This window comes from Spermophilus citellus, assembly GCF_964194105.1.
Source record: "Spermophilus citellus genome assembly, chromosome: 9".
Taxonomy (NCBI): Eukaryota; Metazoa; Chordata; class Mammalia; order Rodentia; family Sciuridae; genus Spermophilus; species Spermophilus citellus.
This window is the reverse complement of record NC_138191.1, coordinates 59,313,305-59,326,604: the sequence shown is the minus strand read 5'-3', so window position 1 is coordinate 59,326,604 and position 13,300 is coordinate 59,313,305. Positions and strand designations below refer to the sequence as shown.

Sequence of the window (13,300 nt, the reverse complement as noted above, 5' to 3'; positions counted from 1 at the left end):
ATATTAATAACCATCAGGACAATAAAATATTGGGAATATACTGAAACAGTTACATAGGGTAGGGTAGAATAGCCAGCTTCCTGTCACTGAAAAAACACCTGAGATATACAACTTGTAAGGAGGAAAGGTTTATTTTGGCTCACAGTTTCAAGGGTTTTAGTCCATGGTCGCTTGGCCCTGTTGCTTTGGGTCTGTGATGGCACAGTGCATCACGGTGGGAGCCTGTGGAGAAAGAAGCTGTTCGCCTCATGGTAGCCAGTAAGCACGAGTGAGATAGGATGGGTCCAGGGTCCCAATATGTGCTCCAAGGGACTGCACCTGGTAGTCTAACTTCCTTTCTCTAGGCCCCATCTCTTAAAGGTGCTACTACTTCCCAAATCTAGCAAATGAGCTAGAGAACAAGCCATTAAGCTTGGGCCTTTAGGGAACATTCCAGATCCTAACCATAGCCATAAAATGGCTCCCTTGGCCTTTTTAAGTATGAAAGTGATTATTTAGAATGAGAAAAGAAATCACAACAAATCACAATTTCTGGAAAGCTATTAATATCATAAACATAGGATTTTCTTTTTTTCTTGTGTGTGTGTGTGTGTGTGTGTGTGTGCGCGCACGCACGCATGCACGCTCGCCCATGCACATGTGCACTGGAATAGAACCCAGGGTCTTGGACATGCTAGTGTTCTACCACTGAGCCACATCCCCAGTCCATAAACATAGGTTATAACTACAGGAATTATTAAAAATTCTTTTTTGTATAATTCTCCTCAAAATACCGGAAAATGTTCATAATTACATGTTCTGCATTACTGAGAATATTCCTTTTGTTCTGACTACTCACCAGTGAGAACTAAAGCTTCTGCTTACCCATCTATTTTCACTACCTGTTGTTATAATACATCTTCACATAGTGATATGACTTTAGGACTTACCTTTCATGTCACCATTTGGGAGGAATCAACAAAGTAATCATGGAAACCATTCCTATACCAGGATAGGGAGCAACAACCTATCTAGATATGGAAGTGGATATGAACCAATAAATATGCTAACCTAAACTCCTATATTCTCAGGTTAGTTTCATTGTGGTTGAGTCCCAAAAATGTCTGCAGCCACTCAGGACTACTAGATATGAGGCAACATTTGGGCAAGGGAAATGACACAAAATCTGGACCAGTGAAGGCCAAAATCTCTTAATTTTATAAGTTTAACAAAAACATATCCAAGTAAACACATTTATAGGGACCCTACCAGAGACTTGTAAGGGGCTTTTGGGAGAGAGACCCCCTAAAACTCAAACTTTATTAGCTTCCTGGTACTTTCAGTAGAAAGGAAGAAGAGATGAATGGGGAAAACGTAGAGATGGGGGAAGCAGGAAAAGGAAAGAAAAAAATTAAATATATTTTGAAGATAATTTCTATGCAATTCTGCCCTGGAAAAAGGAGGTGTTGATATTTTAAAATCCCCATTCAGCTTGATATTAACATGATGATACATACATACCTAATTCAAATATAATGGTTTTTTAAATGTGCTGAAAATTATTCATGTAAGAACTTTCTCTTAAAACTAGCTACTAAGGTATATAGTATCTTTATTTAAACAACTATTACTCAGATAGAAGGCAGAACTTCTTTGAAACTGTTTCTAATTAGATATTGATCTTTACAAAGAAATGAGGGTCATTATTATATATTACCTTTTAACCTCAAAATGTTTAATGTAGCTTTGTTCTTTGTTTAAGCCCTCTTTAAAATGATACTTTTAAAATCTTGCTTTTGTTTTTGGTACTGGGGATTGAATCAGGGTTACTCTACCACTGAGCTATATCCCTAATCCTCTTTAGTTTTAATTTTGACACAGGATCTCCCTAAATTGCTAAGGTTCTCACTAAGTTGCTGAGGCTAGCCTGGAATTTGCAATCCTCCTGTTTCAGCCTCTTGAATTGCTGATATTACAGGTGTACACCACCATGCCTGGCTTAAAAATCTTTTTATTGTAGAATAAATATAAAGATATCACATCAAAACAAATCTGTAGCTAATCATTATACATGTCCCTCAGTATCCACAGAAAATTGATTCAATTCCTCCATGCCATGCTGCCAACAACAAAATCTGATGATATTCAAATCCCTTACACAAAGCAGGGTAGCACTTGCCTCTAACCTATACAGATACTCTTGTATACTTTAAATCATTTCTAAATTACTTGTAATATCTAGTACAATATAAATGCTCTATACAGTATAATAAATAGTTATTATACTGTATTGTTCAGAGAATGATGAGAAGAAAAATTTTCTGAGAATTTTTAAAAAATATTTTTAATACAGGGTTGATTGAATCCAAGATATGGAACCTATAGTTAGGGAGGGCCAACTGTATAGCATAAAAACAATCTATACTGTATATTCTAAATATAGTATGTTTTTAGGTGAAAACTCTCACAACCAACACTCAGATCAAGAAATAAAACTTGTCCAATCACCCTTATGAGCCCCTTCTCCCTACCCCCAATCTTAATTATAAACTTCCTTCTCCTTCTAAATTAAACTACTTTCCTAGCTTTTATAGTTTCATTTTTTGTACTTTTTCTTGCATTTTTATCATCCAAAGGTGAGTACTTTGATACTGTAAAAATTAACTTTATATGTCAAATTGGCTAGGCTATGGTACCAGATAGTTGGTCAGTTATTCTTGATGTTTCTATGAAGGATCTGTGTGTGTACAGATGAGTGTGCACCCGTGCATGCGCACACACGCACACATGCTGGGGATTAAACCCAGGACCTTAAGCACCACTGAGATACACCCCTACAACCCCCACAAGGTATTTTTAGATGAGATTAACATTTAAATCAGTAGACTGAGTAAGCAGATTGCACTCTACAGAATGAGTGGGCCTCATCCAATCAGTTAAGGCCTTATTAATAGGATTGACCTCCCTGAAAAAGAGGGCATTTTGACAGCAGGCCCCCTTGGGACTTAAAATACAACTCTTCACAGTCTCAGGGGAAGATTTTGGAGTTGCCAAGTCTTCACAATTGCATGAATCAGTTACTTGAAATAAATCAATCTATAGATAGGTAGATAGATATCCTATTGTTTTTTTTTTTAACTCTGATAAATGCAGTCTCTAGCCACCATAGTTTATTCTTGCCCTTTTTTGACATTTGATTTTAAATTTTTTTTTGTAGTTGTAGATGGACATCATGCCTTTATTTTACTTGTTTATTTTTTACGTTATGCTAAGGATAGAACCCAGTGCTTCACACATGATTGGCAAGCGCTCTGCCGGGGAACTACAGCTCCAGCCCCTGACGTTAACTTTTTTAAAAAAGTCTTGTAAATCTATAGGTTCCCCTCCACCTTTTATTGTGCTTATGGTCCATCTGCTTAGAACCTAGGCTGTTTGATCAGTGGAGTTTCCCATAATCTACATTTGGCTAACTGTATATTTTTGGTACAAAATAGCATCTTCTTCTACATATTGAAATCCAGGGGCTTGATCAAATTTAGGTTTGATCCTTTTGTCAAAGCCATACATATAGTGTGTTTTTCCTCAAGAAATATGTATTTCCTGGTTTTCTCTCTTTTTGTGAGGTTTGCAGCCATTGGTGCTCATATTGACTAAACCTATTAATTGTTAAAGACTGCAAAATTGAGATATTCTAATTTTGTCCTTTTTTCATTTATTAACTAAAACACTTTAATAAAGTGCTTTTTCTGTTAGTTTATTATGTGGTTACCTAGTAACATAATTCCTACTGGAAAAAATAGAATAAATACTTGATTTCTTAATCATGGCCTATTTTTTCCTCTTTTTTATTTGTTTTTTTTAGATATACATGACAGTAGAGTGTATTTTGACATATTATACATACATAGAATATAACTTACTCTAATTGGGATCCCATTCTTGTGGTTATACATTCTTGGTTATATATGGTGTTTCACTGGTCTGAATTCATATATGAACAAAGGAAAGTTATGTCTGACTTATTCTACTGTCTTTCCTTTTCCCATTGCTCCTCCCTTCCCTTCATTCCCCTTTGTCTAATCCAATGAATTTCTATTCTCTCCCACCTACCTACCTCTATTATTGTGTGTTAGCATCCACATATTGGAGAAAACATTCTGCCTTTGGTTTTGGAGAACTGGCTTATTTCACTTAGCATGATTGTCTCCAGTTCTATCCATTTATGATTAAATGCCATAATTTTATTCTTTTTATGGGTGAGTAAAATTCCATTGTGTACATAGATCACATTTTCTTTATCCATTCATCTGTTGAAGGTTGCTTCCATGGCTTTGTGATTATGAAGTGAGCTGCTGTAAACTTTGATGTGGCTGCATCACTGTAGTATGCTTGAAGGATACATACCCAAAAGAACTTTGCCATAATTAAACTTCTCTTCTAGTCAAAAAGATTTTTATAAAGAGTGTCACCAGGATTTCACAGGAGTTCTTCAGAAAGCTCAGTGTGGTTTTAAGCTTCCTTTATTTTTTTAAATAGTTGTTTAAAAACAAAACAAAACAAGACCGGGGGAAAAAAAGCCTTTATTTTATTTATTTATTTTTATGTGGTGCTGAAGATTGAACCCAGGGCCTTGCGCATGCTAGGCAAGCGGTCTATCGCTGAGCCACAACTCCATCCCCAAGATTCCTTTCTTATAAATGCCAGGTTTGCAGACAAAACATATGAAACCTCTGTCTAGTCTAAGAATATGAGGCAGAGAGTAACTGTTATATGAAACCCCATCCCCCACTGAATATACTTCTTAAGGAATTTCCAGACTCAGGGTACAGAGACTTTTAGGGATTAGCTCCTCTGGACCACTGCAGCTTAAATAAACCTGCTTTCTGAAAATTCCTCAGATGTCCAGCCTCACCTGTTCTATATAATGCTGATTTTATGTCCTTTGGGTATATACTAAAGAATGGGATAACTGGGTCAAATGGTGGTTCCATTCCCAGTTTTCTGAGGACTCTCCATACTGCTTTCCAGAGTGGTTACATCAATTTACGGTCCTAACAGCAATGTATGCGTGTACCTTTTCCCCCACATCCTTGCCAACATTTATAGTTACTAGTATTCTTGATAATTTCCATTCTGACTGGAGTGAGATGGAATATCAGTGTAGTTTCATTGTATATTTTTAAATAAGATGGCAGTAAGAAATCAAAAGTATTACTTCCTATGAATGAAGACCTTCAGTGGTCATCATCACCATCACCTTCACAAACCCAAAATAGCCAGTGGAGCTAGTAAAGCTTAATTGCTAAGAGGAAACAAATGCCAATTTAGCAAAATGAAATTACTTATTTGAATCTAAGACAATGTAGGGGGAAATGTAAACTCTAAGGACACCCTTCAAAACTGCCTTGTAAAACTAAATCATAATTTAGCAATACATATGTGGCAAGATTTTACATTTTGTCTTTCCTACTACCACATGAAACACTCTTGTCCCAATTATAGGGAAACTGAGGCTTAATACACTAGAGTTCAGTATACTTAGAGTACTAGACCAGCAGTTTATGTCATGCAGCTAATGAACAGTTTACTCTAGATTCTATATTAACACAAAACATATACATAGGGAAGACTATAGAAACAGTAAAAAGATTGATAAACTCACTCTAGGGATAAGTGACTATAGCAATGAATTGATTAAAACAGAATTCATACTTTAAGGACCTAAAGGAGTAACTTTAGTTATAAATCACTTGGCTATCATGCACAAGGCCCTGGCATTGATCCCCAGCACCACAAGGAAAAAAATATTGGTGGTGGGGGGGGAGAAGCTTTAACAAGTTTCTCCTAGTAGAATATGAAGCATCAATGATAGGACTTTAAAAAAAAATCCTGGGGCCTCACACATACTAAGCACTACCACTGAGCTATACCTCCAGCTCCTGCTCCTTCTCTCTCTCTCTCTCTCTCTCTCTCTCTCTCTCTCTCTCTCTCTCTCTGCATTTATCCTATAATCACTTTAATAGTCAGTTGCCTAAGCTGCCTCAGATTAAATTACATGTCTAAAAATTTATTCCCAACCAGAGAATAGCCTACTTTTTACTTCATCAGCTGATAAAGAGGCATCAATAGAAATACTGGCAGAGTTTTGAAGGGAAAGAGCCTGACACTAGACTGCCTGGTTTGTTTAATTTAAGGTGTACAACATGATGTTTTGATACAGTGAAATAATCAGTCAAGTCAATTATTATATTATTTCACATAATTAACTTCTAAATAATTTGAATACTGCTACAATGAACATGGGAGGGCAGGTCTCTCTATGAAGTGCTGATTTCATTTCTTTTTCGGTATACATCCAGAAGAGAGAGTGCTGGATCTCTAGTTCTATTTTTAAATTTTTGAGGACTCGCTGTACTGTTTTTCATAATGTCTGCAAAAATTTATATTCCCACCAACAGTAAATATAAATTGACTAAATTCATCAATCAAAAGGTAAAGATGGGGCTGGGATTGTGGCTGAGCGGTCTAGTGCTCACCTAGCACGAGCGGGACCCCGGTTTGATTTTCAGCACCACATAAAACTAAAGGTATTGTGTTGTGTCCATCTACACCTAAAATAACTAAATAAATATTTTTTTAAAAAAAGGTAATGGTGGTTTTTATTTTCAAACTTGTTGTGTGACCGTGGTCAAGTTACCTATCCTGTTTCCCTCATCTGTAAATTGGGGCTCAGTTAGACAGTTAACGTGAGGACTGAGTTAATACAAAATAAAGCAACAAGAATGTTTTCATCACACAATAAGCTTTCAGATTAAAATGTCAGGTTTCTGAGTATCTGAAAGGGGGCATTTAGAGAAATGGCTACCTCTGGGTCAATCTTATGTTACAAAGTCCATATATTTTCTAAATAATTGTTACTCTCAAGTGTATGCAGAGCTTGTCAATAAAGCAGCTTTTTTTTTTCCCCAGCAAGTGATCAAATAAAAAGTACTAAAACTTTCGAGTGAAGCACTGTCTTCAAAATTCTAGAGCTCCTCCACTCACTTCTCTACTCAATGGAAGCCTCTGTCCCTCTCAACTTACTTTTGTTCTACCTTCCTGATCATAAAATTTTGGGATTTATACGCAAAATCATGTAATAAAATTTGACCTTTCTCAGCTCAAATCCAAGAGCAGTTACATGAATCACTCCTTGGATCAGAAGAGGATGGAATCTTCGAGACCCTGTAAATACCCTTTGTATTGGACTCAGGATTATTTTTGCGGCAGAGTTTAGTAATCTTTTCCTCTACTCCCAACTTTTCTTGCCCAAAGTATTTATTCTTCAGGGTTGAGAAGCAGGTAAGGGAAGGGGTGAGATTCGCTGCTGGAATGGTCATATGTATCAGTTTTTCGTGGTGTGGGGGGGAAACCGCAAACATGTCAGGACGACACAGCATACAAAGGCTGATCGTACTGGTTTGAATTTAGTTCTAAAAAACGTGTTTATTAAAATGAATGGTTGACACTAACCGAAAAGGAAAGACGAGGGACGGACAGGTCCGCCAGGCCCCGTCCTGCAGGACCGCCAGTTAGCTGGCAACTCCGGGTAGGCGCCAGCAACCAGAGGTAAACAGAGCTACTACGCCTGCGCACGCCCACAGGGGTCACGTGCCGTCCTGGGCCTGCGAAATCGCCCCGGGCGGTCCGACAGCTATAAGAGACCGTAGGCAAACAGAAGAGGGGCGTCAACCTTTTTCCTTAGGGGGCGGATTCGGGTCTTGTGGAGCGTTCTGTCGGAAACGCCCCCTTTTTCCTCCGGGGCGGGGCGAGTGAGGCCCAGTACTGTGTCTGCCGCGGCACCTCAGTAGGGTATGGCCCGCTGTGAGGAGGGCGCCACGGTCTCCGTGGCACTTCTGGGGTCCCCTGGAGTTTGCAGTAAAGGGTTGCAAAGGAAGGGTCTCTGTGAACGGCGCCGGCTGAAGGCGACGGTGTCGGAGCAGCTCAGCCAGGATATGCTCAGGTAGGAGGAGGCGGGAACTCTGGCTGCATCAGTTGCTTTAGTGTCCACCTTCGCCCCCGAAGCTGGGGCTTCCTCCAACTCGGTCTCCCCCATCCCTCCCTACCTCGTTCCCCTGGACTCCGGCAACTGCGGGATGTTCGCCAGTCTCTCCACTCCTCCGACACCCAGATAACCAGTCTCAGTATTTCAGACACCACTGACCACATTCAAAGGAAAAGCAAAATTGTAGTTATATGCAGCACCCGTTTGTGCTAAGATATTCTAACAAGGGGCAGTGTTGAAGACAAATCACTAAGGATGGGGTGGATTCCTGTTAAGAGACATACACTTTTTTTTTTTTTTTTAATTTAAGAAAGTAGTTGAAATTGGGCATATTTGTATTGAGGAAAGATAGAACAAATTACTGGAGACTTGGATTTGCCCTTTTCTGTGAGCTCTGCTGGAGCTCTCTTTTAAAAGGTTTACCGGGAATGCTTATATAGAAATACTTCCTGATTGCAACCTGGCTTTCCCTCTCCACCTAGAACACTCTGTGGTTCCTACCAACTCCCATCTCCAAGGAGGACCCAAGAAAATGAAGGGTTGTCCTGAAGCTAGGCCTCTGAATGTCTTCCTTAATCTGTAAATAACCCATTTAAAGTCATCTCTCTTTATAAAGAAAATTAATTCAGCTAATCTCCATTACCTTTAAAACATTGTTTCTTGAACTTAAATGTGAATCAAAATCACCTGGAGGGCTTGTTAAAACAGGTTGACTGGGTCCCATCACAAAGATCTGATTCAGTTGATCTGGGACCTGCCCCCCAAGGTTTTATAGTTCTGATAAGGACCAGGTGATGCTCATTCTCTTGGTTGCAGTTGTACTTTGAGGACCACTGAACCAGAGTACACAGAATTACTAATAATAACTAGCAATTGTGCACCATTCTACATTTAAAAAGTGCTTTCTGAAAGAAACTCGCCCACACTAAAGATTTCCTATAGCAAGAATTGGAATTTTATTAAAGAAAAAAAAATCCCTTTAATTTTGGCCTATCTACCAGGGATACTACTTTGTATCCACCAGTGGGGGACTGATATAAAAGAGGAAAAAATAAGAATGAAGCTATTCTCTTTCTAAGGATAGCTAAGGATGAGATTCTCCCTCTTTTTAGTAGCTTTATTTGTCTGGCTGTTTTGTGAGCCTTGAAGTGTCATGAATTTAACAAAGGTAACACATCTAAATTAGATAAAAGAAATAAGGTGCCAGGTATGGTGGTGCACGTCTTTAATCCCAGCCGCTGGGGAGGCTGAGACAGGAGGATCACAGGTTCAAAGCCAGCCTCAGCAATTTATGGTGGCCTTAGCAACTTAGTGAAATCCTGTCTCTAAATAAAATATAGAAAGGGCTGGGGATGTGGTTCAGTGATTGGGTGCCACTGAGTTCAATCCCTGGTAACCCCCACCCCCAAAAGTGTAGATGGTGAACAGTTTGTCTTCGTCCTAATGGCAATTGAGAATAGGACTCTACACTCCTAAGTTCCAATTATAGGCAAAGAAAAATAGATGTGACAGTATTTTTTTAACAACGTTGAAAAACTTCATATACTTACCTAACCATCTTACATGCTAAATTAATCTTCCCCAAGCACAGCAATATCACTGATTTATTCTACAAATATTAATGTAACATCTAGTTCCACTCATGTATCTAGTCCTGTACTAGGTCCTGAGGAATCAAAGATTAAGACATTGCTTTGGTGTTTGTGCTTACACTTTAGTGAGAGAGAGATGACTAAACAAAAGTGGTGGTAGAAGTAGGTTGAGGAAGGATTTATAGGGTGATAAGTTTGAGTGAGCTCTTGGGGATTAAGAATTGAAATAAAGATTGGGAAGGAAGAACTAAAGGATGTTTAAACATGGGGGATGTGTCTTACACAGAGATTTGAAAGAACTTGATTTATTTGGGAAAGCAAGTTATATTAGATTCTAGGTTACCTGAGCCAATGAGATAATGTGGAGAAGTGAAGAAAAACAGGAAATAGTTTCAGCAGTTAAAAAAAAAAAAGATCAGATGCAGAACTGGAAAGTTGCTTGGGATATGACAATAATTGCATAATAAGACCATATAAATTCATGGACCATCGTTTGGAACAGTTCTATAAGAAAAAGCTAATATGTATTACCATCCTACTACTTACTAGATACTGGGCTTATGTGTAATGTTTTATTTATTTTTCTCACGAATCCTAGTGAAGTAAGTCCTGTTATCATCCTCATTTAAAAAATTAAAGACACATTGTATGAACTTTATAGAAAAAATGATAGAATAAGAACCTTGGAAGTCTGCCTCCAGAATCTTTAAAGTGACTTTCCCAGGATCACATGGGCAGAATATGAGCCATAACATAAACCCAGGCAGTCTGCCCTTTCTACAGTAGCTTTAGAAACTGATCTTCTAGTAACTTTGTTTCATCATATTTGCTTCTCTCCTCACCATTTCTTTTTTTTACTATACCATTGATTTGCTTCATAAGGCTCTTAAATGCCATTGGTTGGTCCCATCAACTGATGGCATCTAAGCAGTGTCCCTTCTGCTGGCATTGTCTTGCTTGACTACCACATTGGCTGAAGGCTAACTTTGGCTCAGTCCTTCATCTATTCAGATGTGATTAGGACATGAGGGCATGTGGTCCATACCAGTTCACATATAAATGAGTTTGTCACTTTATTAGAATATGGCAGATGATCAAAATGACAACATAGGAAGGCAAGTAGATACTCTAAGACTTGATAACAGAGTGTCTCTCTCTCTCTCTCTCTCTCTCTCTCTCTCTCTCTCTCTCTCTCTCTCTCATTTTTTTTCTTTTTTGTGGTACTGGGATTGACCCTAGGGGCACTCTACCACTGAATTAGATTCCCATTTCTTTTTCTTTTTTATTTTTTTTTAATTTTGAGACAGGGTCTTGCTGAGTTACCCATGCTGACCTTGAACTTATGAGGTCTCCTGCCTCAGCCTCCAGAGTCACTGGATAAGAGGCTTTCTTCAACCAGGGAAATGTTTGTAATGTATTCTGGAGGAAGTGGTATTTTAAAAATATGAATTAAAATATTTAGGTTTTGAATTTGAGAAAAGAAATTGGAAACTGACTAGTGAGATTTTATAGTAGTCAAGAGATAAATAACAGGGTTGGTGACTGATTACATGTTGGGTAACTAGGGAAGGGAAGAATGGAAGATGACCCCAAATCTTAGGACATTTGAAATGGAGGTGTATAATGAATGCTTGGGAAGCTCTGTATTCAGAGACAATTGGAAATACATCTGGAGTTAAGATGGAACTTGGACTAGCAAATACAGATTAATGGTTGCTGATATCACCAGTACCCAGTTACTCAGACCAAGGGTTAATCCCTTCATTTTGCCTTCTAGATCCAGTTGCTAACTTTATTAATTCCAACCCGTCTTTCTTTTTTAAAAATATTTTTTAATATTTATTTTTTAGTTATAGTTGGACAGATTATCTTTAATTCATTTATTCATTTTTATGTGGTGCTGAGGATTGAACCCAGTGCTTCACCCGGGCTAGGCGAGCACTCTACTGCTGAGCCACAACCCCAGCCCCTCCAATCCCTCTTTCTTAACCACTGATCCTCCCCTGGCTCCAATTCTTTATGTCATCTTCCCGCTGTTTAATAGTTGTCTCATCTTCATTCTCATTTTCTTCTAACTCTTTCATTACACAACTAACACGTGATTTGGTTGGGGGCTATTCTGGGGATTTAGCCCAGTGTACCTCTACCACAGAGGTACATACTCAGTGCTTTTTATTTTGAGATAGGGTCTTGCTAAATTGCTGAGATTGGCTATAAATTTGCATTTCCCTCCTGAGTTATTGGGATTATAGGTATGTGCCACCATGCCTGGCTAACAGGTAATATTTTGAAAAATAAACTTGCCTATGTTTCAAACTATTTGGTGACTCCCCTTCAACTGAAGAATACAGTTAAGCTGTTTGTCTCTCTTATTCATCCTTGTCCTCAGCTTCATCCATCACTTTTAACCTTCTCAGTACTCTATGCAGACTATGTTGTAATTCCATGCTCACACTTAACTTTGTAAGGATTGTGGAGCTCAGGAACTCCCTCCTACTTTCCTTTATTTCTCTGAGGTCTTAATCTGTACTTGAAAAAAAATTTGTGCTATTGAGTGTATCACACTCTGAATAATTTCAGGACTGGTTTCCGTACTGTACTATAAATTCCTTGAGGGCAGGTATTATGGTTTAGTGATAACTGGGATTTTTAGCAGCAGTCTAAAATGCTTTAGTTAGACAATTCTATGATTCAACTATTTGTCCCCTCCAAAATTCAAGTTGAAATTTAACTGCCATTGTAGTAGTATTGAGAGGTGGGACCCTTAAGTGTCAATAAAGGCCATGAGGGTACCATCCTCATAGGTTATGAGGACTTATGTTCTTATAAAAGAATTTTCCCTCCTCTTAATTCTTCCTGCCCTCTTGCCTTCCACCATGTAATAATGAGTCAAGGAAGCCCTTGCCAGGCGTTGGCACCTTGATATTGGACTTGCCAGCCTATAGAACTATAATCCATTAAATTTTTGGTATTCTGTTATAGCAGTATAAAGTGAACTAAGACAGGTTAATACAGTAGTTAGCAAAGAAATGAGGTGGAAAGAAGCTGGGTCTTGACAATCTTGAGCTTTTGCTTCAGTCTGCCCGCCCTCTAGGCTTTACTGTTACTTAAGTCAATAACCCCTCTTCATGTTCAAGCCAATCTGAGTCAGATTTTGTTAGTTATAATGGTTACAGGATATACTCACAATAGATACAAGTGGTTTTATAAAATAAAAAGCAATATATTTCCATATTGATAATTTTTAAATATTTATTTATTTATTTCTATGTTGTGTTGAGGATCGAACCCAGGGCCTCACACATACCAGGCAGGTGCTCTACCATTGAGCTACAACCCTAGCCCCCACACTAATAAATTTTAACACAACGTTTTTCTTTCATTTAACAAATACTCAGGAGTATCTCTTACAAACAGGAGATTCCCTAGTGATGGTTGTTTGACTACCAGCTGCAGTGCTTCCTTATTCACTTGAAGAAGGGAGAAATAGGGAGAAAACTGGTGGGAGAAAGTAAAAAATTGAGTGTACAATTTGAGTTTTTTAATTAAAGTTTGAAAGGATAGCACATTTGTATAACTTTAAAATTACTTAGGAAAATAATATGAAAATATTGATCAAAATAAGACATATGTCTGCTTATTATTTTCAAGATTTTGAAAGCTTTTGTGCTCCGAAATATTTGTT

The 13,300-nt window shown here is 38.2% G+C and overlaps 1 protein-coding gene across 1 annotated transcript in view; it reads left to right on the top strand.

The window, feature by feature from the left end:
- The first annotated feature begins 7,669 nt into the window (after positions 1-7,669).
- The window catches only part of BTBD8 (BTB domain containing 8), a 93,593-nt gene continuing 87,962 nt past the window's right edge, over positions 7,670-13,300 (top strand). The window contains exon 1 of the mRNA XM_081307943.1: positions 7,670-7,981. Within this exon, the coding sequence (XP_081164069.1) occupies positions 7,833-7,981 (149 nt within the window). The 5' untranslated portion in view covers positions 7,670-7,832. The remainder of the gene's footprint in view (positions 7,982-13,300) is intronic.